The following is a 9,317-nucleotide window of genomic DNA, read 5'->3' on the forward strand; positions in this document are numbered from 1 at the left end:
ATTTTTTTAAATTTAAAATTTTATTCTATGTTTCAGATTATCCTTAGTGACATCAACTAAAATAACTCATCGATAATTTAAGTTTTAGACAACTATTAAAGATGATAAATTTCATTGATAATTTTGAAAAATAATTTCAAAACATCAAAATAAATTAAATAAGTTGTTGAAAATTTTTATCCTTTAATAATGTCAACGGATTTGGTACTCTAATTTTGAATCTTAATATTTAAAATTTATATTTGAAAACCCAAATTTAGAATTTCTGGCAGTAGGATAAACAAGTAAAATTTGATAAATTTTGTGTATTATTTTAGTTTCTACTAATTTTTCACTTTGATTCTTGATTTTTACCAAATTAATATTTAAAAATATATTTTTAGGTTACCAAAATGAAAGTGCAAACATAATGTGGTGTGTATAGTTAACTCTCATTAGAGATTTAACTCTTGAGTAACTAAAATGAAAGCGTCTTAAAAGTTGGGTGACTAAATTGCAAGTATTTCATTTTGAATGATTAAAATGAAAGTGCCCTAAAAAGTAGGTGACCAACTAGGTAGTTTACCCAAAAATTATAAATTTATTGTTTATTGTTTATTTTATTTATATAATTATATTTTAAATAATTTTAACAATTGAAACATTATAACTTTATCCTATTCAATGAGAAGGCCGAATCCAAGGGTCCTTTCGGTCAATTCAAACTCCAAATAAAGTTAACTACCTTTCTCATTGATGGCAGACTTTTCTTGAACTCGGTAAGGCTGAAGGGTGTAGCTTTCTCAATTAATTTTTCCCCCATAATACCAAAAAGACCATATAAAACATCTCATAATTTCATCATTACCATTATAAGACAGTAAGGTTCTTTATGTAATTATGATGTGAACTGTGGGTATACATTGGAAAATCATTGTCTATAAATAACATTAATTTATTTCTTTACCTTTTAAGTTTAATACCCACTTGGTCTTCCCATTAGCTGTTCGATTTAAGCCATCTCTTCCTTCCCCATCGCCATTGCCATTGCCATTGCCATTGCCTTTTTCTTTGATATAGTTTTCTGTCAATTTTTCCGGTTTACGTTACTACATGATGATCGGCGTCGGGTTGACTCTTCCGGCTCAGAACTTGAATGTCTTCAATGCCAGGCGAGCAAGCTTCAAGTGCCAGAAATCACCTCTAAATCCAACTTCTCGAAGACATGTTTCATCGACATCTTCGACTGAGTTAACTCGGGAAACCCTTTCCAACCTCGAAAAACTCCTTCAGAAATCAAACCAACCCGACCCAGAACGAGTCGTCAAAACTTCCACCAGCAACGGGTTGATCGAAACCAAAGGTAAGGGTTTACTCGAAGGGCTTAACCTATCCCGGATATGGCCGGAAATGAAAGCCGCCGAAGAGATGTCTCCCCGCCATTTAAATAGGCTTCAGAGGCTTTTATCCAAAACCATGGAGTATTCTCCGAGGAACAACCTCGGTTCTCGTTGGAGAGAGTACCACGGTTGCAATGATTGGTCCGGTTTGCTCGACCCTCTTGACGAGAATCTCCGGCGAGAAGTTGTTCGGTACGGTGAATTTGTTCAAGCTGCTTACCATGGTTTCCATTCGAACCCGGCCATGTCAACCGACGAGGCTCCGTTGCCGAGGCACGTGGCTTTACCCGATAGGTCTTACAAGGTGACAAAGAGCCTCTACACAACCTCCTCCGTCGGGTTGCCGAAATGGGTCGACGACGTGGCTCCGGATCTCGGGTGGATGACCCAAAGGTCAAGTTGGATAGGGTATGTAGCGGTTTGCGATGATAAGAGGGAGATCCACCGCATGGGGAGGAGGGATATCGTGATTGCTTTACGTGGAACCGCTACGTGCATGGAATGGGCCGAAAATTTCCGAGCCCAACTGGATCAAATCCCCGAATCCGATGACCCGACCCAAAGGGTCGAACGCGGGTTCTTAAGCTTACATAAAACACGTGGCGCTCACGTGCCTAGCTTGGCCGAATCAGTGGTCGAAGAAGTGCAAAGGTTGATCGAAATGTACAAAGGAGAACCCCTTAGCATTACAATCACAGGGCACAGCCTTGGCGCGGCGCTATCTCTTTTAGTTGCCGACGAAATAAGCTCATGTACCCCTCACGTGCCGCCAGTCGCCGTGTTCTCTTTTGGAGGACCTCGAGTTGGTAATAAAGGCTTTGTAGAACGATTAAATAAGAAAAATGTTAAAGTATTGAGAATCGTTAACAATCAAGATTTGATCACTAAAGTTCCAGGTGTCTTCATCGGTGAAAAAGCTCAACAACAACAAAAAGAAGATAACCCATGGACATACTCTCACGTCGGAACAGAATTACGGGTTGATACTAAAATGTCACCTTATTTAAAACCGAACGTAGACATAGCATGTTGTCATGATCTAGAAGCTTACTTACATTTGGTGGACGGATACTTATCATCAAAGTGTCCATTTAGGTCGAATGCTAAACGAAGTTTAGCGAAACTACTTCATGATCAAGGATCAAACGTGAAACAATTGTATACACACAAGGCATTGAGTTTAAACCTTGAAAGGGATAGGTTTAGCTTCCCTATGCCTAGTTGTTTGCCTAGTCCATCTCAATAAAAAGCGAAGCTTGTTAGAGGGAAAAAAAGAATTTGCACATATACCATTCAAAGAGGGTGTCCCATATTCTTCCTCTCTCTCTTTTATTTATTTATTTATCAAAGTTGATAGTATTTCCAAAGGTGTAGATAAATATCTCCTCTCTATGGTATTCCCTTCACACACAATGAAAAAATATTTCTTTGATTATTGATTTATCTTTTTTTTACCATGAGAGAATTGATTGCTTTGTTACTCTAGTTATAGCTATATCAGTTTAAATAATCGACTTCAATGTGAATTGAATTTTAATTCTATTGGTATCGATATTTTTATTAGTATAAGAGAATATGAGTTCGAGTGCGCTTAAATGCGTTAATTATCATACACTTGTATGTCTATTGTCTCAACAAATAAAGACTAGGGATCATCCCTAACTCCCATTTCTTTAATGAAAATGAAAGAAAGAAAAAACAACATAAATTTTTTTTATCTATGAACCACTAAAGTAATTTCAAAAATTATTTTTGGTAATAAAGTATATCGCAATGTGAAAACGAAAGAATTTTGATAACTTTATGAATTAAGTAACTTTGAATTAGTATTAGAGATTTTATTGACTTCCCTTTAATTGAATAGTATTAAATATACCTCTCTTTTTTTCATTGAAGTTTCCTAATTCGATTCCCAAAAATATAGCGAAAATATTCACTCGTCTTTAAACAAGCTCACAGTTCTGTCTGCCTCATTCGCAAGTATTTTTCTGAATCCGTACTGCCTTTCTGCCACTTTTCTTTTCTCAAACATTTTCTTCACATATAAATATACACACACTATACTATCACATATAAATTTGTAAATCAAACTTTGGGTCTTGGATATCAATAAATTTACTTCAGCTAATTATTTGTCATTTGATCAATATTGAAAATTTAAAATTAGAAAAATATAAGGACTTATAATGATCTAAATTTATATTTGTACAAATAGTATATAATTAGTAATTGAATTTAACTAAACGAATTTAATTATTATTGTTTGGGTCATAACTAAAATTTTAAAATTTAAAAATATAAAGACTAAATTTAATTAATTCAAAAATAAAAAACTAAAATTGTTCAAATTAAAATACAAAACTGAAGCTACAAATTTTAAAAATAAAATTTAACCATATATATGGATGAGTGGGTTTTGTAACCCTTATTTCATGGTATTACTGAAATTGAGGTAAAAACATAAGAATTTGGTGAGCCTTACTGATTTTCTTTTGTTTTTGTTCGTTCATTGACAATCATTTTTTAATTATTGAAATTGAAGTTAGGTGTTAGCTTGTTTTCCTCTTTTTTCGAAATCTGAGTATATTCTTTATCAGTAATATTGAGTAATCTTCTTATTATAAATATTTTTTAAAAAATTAAACGATTAGTTATAAAATATATTTTATTTTCATAAGTGAGATCGAAACTTCGACTACCATAATTGTTATCGTATTTTCTTATTATATATTGAGAGAGACAAAGAATAAGCATCCACGCGGTGGTGGTTGTAAAGTGACTTAAAATGCAAAGTGATAAGTCCAATGAAATATTGAGGAGGGTACTATAGATCTCTGAGGAATGAAGCAAACTGAAAGGCATCACTAGAGTGAAGAATCTCACTATTAACCATTTATCACATTACAGTCCATAATGGGTAGTTTAGAAGTGCATAGCATCAGTGTTCAAACCACAACTTTTACTAGGTAAAAGATTGTTAGCTAAATTTATGTTGTTTTAAATCTTCGATATAGGTATAAAGATAAATTTAACTTTTAATATTTGTATATTTTATTAGTTTAATTTTTATTATTTTAAAAATTTATATTATTATTTTTAATTTAAATATTACTAAAATATTAAAATATTAAATATAACATGCAACATCCTAAAAATCCTTTGGTCGTAAATAATATGAGATAAAATCTTAGCGAAATAAGGTATAAGATCAAAGAAAATGAAAGTTGCAATATATCAAAAGAGAGTTAAATCAAGAAGAATGACATGATGTATTAAGGAAGGGACTAAATCGTAAATATATGAAATTTTTTAGCTCAAGTGTAAATATTCAAAATTTAAGGGATCGAAGTGTAAAAATGAGAAAGTTAGACCAAAAGTGAAAATAATCCAATTTACTAAGATATGAAATTGGCATGCAGAGACCAAATGAATATGTGAAGAATTATGAGGGACTAAATCGTAATTTTACCAAATTAAGTAATGATTCGGTGATGAAATTTTGAAAGATCATAAAGGGTATAAAATGGTTAATTAGCAAGAGGAAGAATTCTAGAATGTAATGATGATGTCGATGATATTTTGGTGATTTTTAATTAATTAGTTAAAATTATTTTATTAATATTTTACTTAGATATTTATTATTATTTTATTTAGAAAATGGTAGTATAAAAGAAAGGAAGGATGAAGGAAATTTATCATCCTTCCTACGTGAGTCAAAGGATGAGAAAAGAAGTTTTATTTTCTTTATAATTTAATCCTTTACCATGAAAACCTACCTTTTTATCTAAAATTTTTGAAAATTTTCTTAGATATTAAAGAGAGAAGATGAAGTAGAGATTCTAGAGAATATGTTTATCAATTTAGAAGCAAGAAAATAGTAGATGAAAGTGGAGAAAATGAGAAGAAAAAGGAAGGAAAGTGGTGATGATGAGAAATGCATGGAAATGAAGAAATTCTTGACAAAGGAGGTAAGTTTCATACTAAACCTACTTGTATTTCAATAGATTGAGTTAAATATGTTTTGAGTAAGATGTATGAAACATGTATTTAATCTAAATACTGGAAATAGAAAGTATTTGATGAAGAATAGAGACTTAAAGCACTAAATTGGTAAGAGAGAATGTAATTTGTATGGTGAAAAGTACTAAGATAAAGAAATGAATATGTAATCTACACATAAACACAAGTTTCTAAATTGTATAGTAATAAAAATATGGCAATTATGTGTGAATGAATGAAAGATAGTGCAAAGAACCATAGAAAAGAAAATATTTTTTTCATTAAAACAGTTTGGACAGCAGCAGTGAATTTGAAAATTCACCATAAATTATATAAATTTAGTTAGAGATTGAATTAAATATGTAATTAAAGCTTATTGAGTCTAGTTTCATATGGAAGGAACAGTGAAAGAAACAAAATTTTATAGCTCAAGATATAAATAATTTGATGACTATGACTCAAATGGATAGCTTTAATATGAACACAATAGTAAATAGTGGAATTATAGATAATGTTACATATAAGCATGTTATATACTAAAAGTTAGAGATTCTAATAAATATATAGATAAAGGATGTGGAATGGAGAGGAGGAGGAAAAATATATATGAATATATATATAGTAGATGAATTTGAAATGTTTCGAAATGGTTGTAAGTGATGGAATGGTTGATACATGTGAATATGTGTAATGGCCTAAATTCAAGGTTATCGGAACAATGGTTTCGTAACCATAGATCCGATTTAAAGAGAAATTTATTTCAATATTTTTGCTTGAAAATTGATATGATAGGAAAATCATATGAAAATATTGATAGAAAAATTTTACCAATTTAGTGATTAGATAGAAAAAGAAATTATTGAAGAAATTGGGTAAAAACAAGGTATCGAGACCTCTATCTCGTAAAACTGAGTCGAAAATAATTTTATAAATATTTATGAAATGTTATTAGTGTGGTATTAAAATTTCGTTAGGAAATTTTAATGTTTGGGTAGTCAATTAAATGAAAAGAACTAAATTGTAATAGGTGTAAAAGTTGCTAGAATGATTAAATAGCTTAAGAGTCTAATGAGAAAGGATTTAAAAGGGAATTAGACCCAAAATTTATTTGGGCTGGACGGCAAGGGTATGAAATCAGCAGAAAAATTGATAAATTAAGGGTAAAATTGGAATATTGCAAAATTAACTAAATAAAGCTATGACTAAATAGGAAATATCTAGATTTCTCTTCATTTCTCTTCAATTCCAGAAGCTAAGCCATAGGAGGGTTCCCTAAGCTGATATTTCATAATTTTTGCACCAAGTGAGTTAATCCTTGCCTTTTTCTTGTAATTTTTGTGTTTCTAAGACTTTTTCAACTAGGTCCTACTATTAAATTCATTAGTTTTTGATTTCATGGATGAAATTGAAAGTCACCATGGTTGAGTGCTATACGTTTATGATGAAATAGAATTAAATTAAAGCTTTAATTTGTTTATGAGATGATTTTATTAGGTAATTTCAATAGAAATTGATTTTTAGGACCTAATTGTGAAAATGCTTGGAATTAAAGTCTATTGCTGAAATTCCGATTCCTAAAGGTTGTAAACTAGTTTAAGGTGATAGAATAAAATGTTAATTGAGAAAAATCAGCTCAATTGAGAGGCTAATTGAGTAGGGACGAAATTATCATTTATTAAAAGCTTAGGGGAAAATGGTAATAAACAGCTTGCACAAAAACAGTTTGGACAGCAGCAGTATACTAACTTTGAAAAATCACCATAAATTGTAGAAATCGAATTAGAAGATGAAAAAAATATGTAATTAAAGCTTATTGAGTCTAATTTCTCATAGAAGAAACAGTGTAAGCAATGGATTTTTAAATTTTGAGATATAATAAATTTTGTGAGACAAGGTCAGAATGATTTCGGGTTCCCCTGTTCTGACTTTGAAAAATCATAAAAAATTTAATAAAAACAATTATGGGCTTAAATTTATATTTCTAGAATAATTAATGAGTCTATTTTTAATAGAAACAAACGAGAACATTATTTGAATTCTGTATGAAGAGATAATTAATTTTTAGTGAAGAAGGGTCAGAACTGTCAACAACAGAATAAGGGTGACTTTAAAGAATAAACTGTACTTATTGGCTAAACCAAAAATTCTGAAAATTTTATGGTAAAAAGGTATGAGTCTAGTTTCAGGGAAAATTAACGGATCTTAATTTGGAGTTCCGTAGCTCAAGTTATAAATAATTTAGTGACTATGACTCAAGTAGACAGCTTTGAATGAACTATAAATAATAGTTGAATTATAGAGAATGTTGCATATGAACATGAAATGTATTAAATTGATAATTAAATTTATTTATTTAGATCTGGAAGATTTAAATACGAAGCTAGATCGAGGAAAGGAAAAAGTTCGGGATTAGTAGATTTTTATTGTTTACAAACAAGTATCAAGGTAAGTTCATGTAACTTGAATTATATTCTTAAATGCTTGAAATGCATGTTTTTTATATGAATATGATTTGAATGTTTATTATATGAAAATTGATGAAACATTGATATATTTGATAAAATGGGAAGAAATCCGGTTGAATGAAAGGAAAATTCGATAGATCTCGAAAAGGAATTGACGGTAAAAGGATCTAGCCGGACGGGTGATCCTATCTGATATAGCCCTCCAGAAGAATATGTGTAAAATGGATTTAGCCGGACGGGTAATCCGAATTAGGTCTAAATTTAGCTGGACTGTAATTCAGATCCAAGCTCATTAGAGTAATTGTCGTTGTGATTTAGCTCGGACCGGTAATCCCGACAATACTCTATGAGTTTATATTGGAGGATTTAGCCTAGACTGTAACCCATTTGCAAGGTTGAGGTTCAGGGAGTGTGCTCTCTCGAAATGGATATGCGCACATGAATATGAATTGACGGACCCGAATTGTACAATAAATGTGTACCTCTGAAAATCCATCGAAATTCCGATAAATTCAACGGGATAAATATGGAAAAATAACAAGGAAATAGAAATCATGGTATTGACGAGCTCATCAATCATGGTATATATATTATTGATAAATGGAAATTATTGTACTAACTTGAATGTTGAGTTTGTGCATGTTAGGGTAATAATGCATTAAATGGATATATGAATGTTTATTATATTGTATTGAAAATTTTTGGTAAGTATAACTCTTGTTACATGAGCTTACTAAGTACAAAGTGCTTATCCTGTTTTGTAGTGTTAAGAGCTCGGAGGCCGGATTTGGTTGGAGACACATCACACTGTCAACCTTAGGATTTTGGTATATAAAGAAACTTTATTTTGGAAATCAATGGCATGTATAAGCTAACAAAGTAAATGTTAACGTGAAATGAATGTAAAGTTAGCCATTAGTATGGTTAACAAACCTGGTTTTAGATATGTGATGACGTTATCTTATAAATATGCATGAATTTATCTTGAAAATATGTATTGAATTGATTTGGTTGATGTGGATTGGTCTCGATTTAATATTGCAGGGAAGGTTAGATATTTATAAAGGGGCTATATTGAATATAAAAAAAAAATTTAATTCGTAAACTCCAGTAATGCCTCGTACCCTATTCCGGCAATGAATACGGGTAGGGGTATTACAATATGTTCAAACGAATTGATAAAATAATAAGTGAATAATTGTTAATTGATGTGACATTGAATTCTTTGTTAAAATTTTATGAAGAATTAAATTGATTGGCACAATTTAGAAATAAATATGAAATGCACGTAAAGTGGGTAAACTATTTTTGAAAGTGCAAGTCCTCCAATGGTCTGTAAAACTTTAATATTTATATTAATTTTATATACTTTGTTATCTTTAATTGAATATCATGTTTTTATGAGGATTTAATATTAGAAATAGGTGTAAGTGGATGATATGTAAAATGAAGTAACGGTTATGACATTTGAATA

The 9,317-nt window shown here is 30.6% G+C and overlaps 1 protein-coding gene and 1 long non-coding RNA gene across 3 annotated transcripts; both read left to right on the forward strand.

The window, feature by feature from the left end:
* Positions 1-951: 951 nt before the first annotated feature.
* LOC108463325 (phospholipase A1-Ibeta2, chloroplastic-like) lies at positions 952-2,758 on the forward strand. Its single transcript, XM_017763278.2, has one exon. It carries the CDS (start codon positions 1,093-1,095, stop codon positions 2,623-2,625), a length of 1,533 nt encoding a protein of 510 aa, XP_017618767.1. The 5' UTR covers positions 952-1,092; the 3' UTR covers positions 2,626-2,758.
* Positions 2,759-6,592: 3,834 nt separating this feature from the next.
* LOC128283698 (uncharacterized) lies at positions 6,593-8,834 on the forward strand. 2 transcript variants are annotated; one of them, XR_008274104.1, is made up of 3 exons: positions 6,593-6,681; positions 7,736-7,823; positions 8,608-8,834. It is a non-coding gene; the product is annotated as an uncharacterized LOC128283698 (long non-coding RNA). The 2 variants fall into 2 exon arrangements; XR_008274103.1 differs by lacking the exon at positions 7,736-7,823 and having other exon boundaries at positions 6,598-6,681.
* The last annotated feature ends 483 nt before the right edge of the window (positions 8,835-9,317 follow it).

The sequence above is a fragment of the Gossypium arboreum genome, chromosome 11, assembly GCF_025698485.1.
Source record: "Gossypium arboreum isolate Shixiya-1 chromosome 11, ASM2569848v2, whole genome shotgun sequence".
In the NCBI taxonomy this organism is placed as follows: Eukaryota; Viridiplantae; Streptophyta; class Magnoliopsida; order Malvales; family Malvaceae; genus Gossypium; species Gossypium arboreum.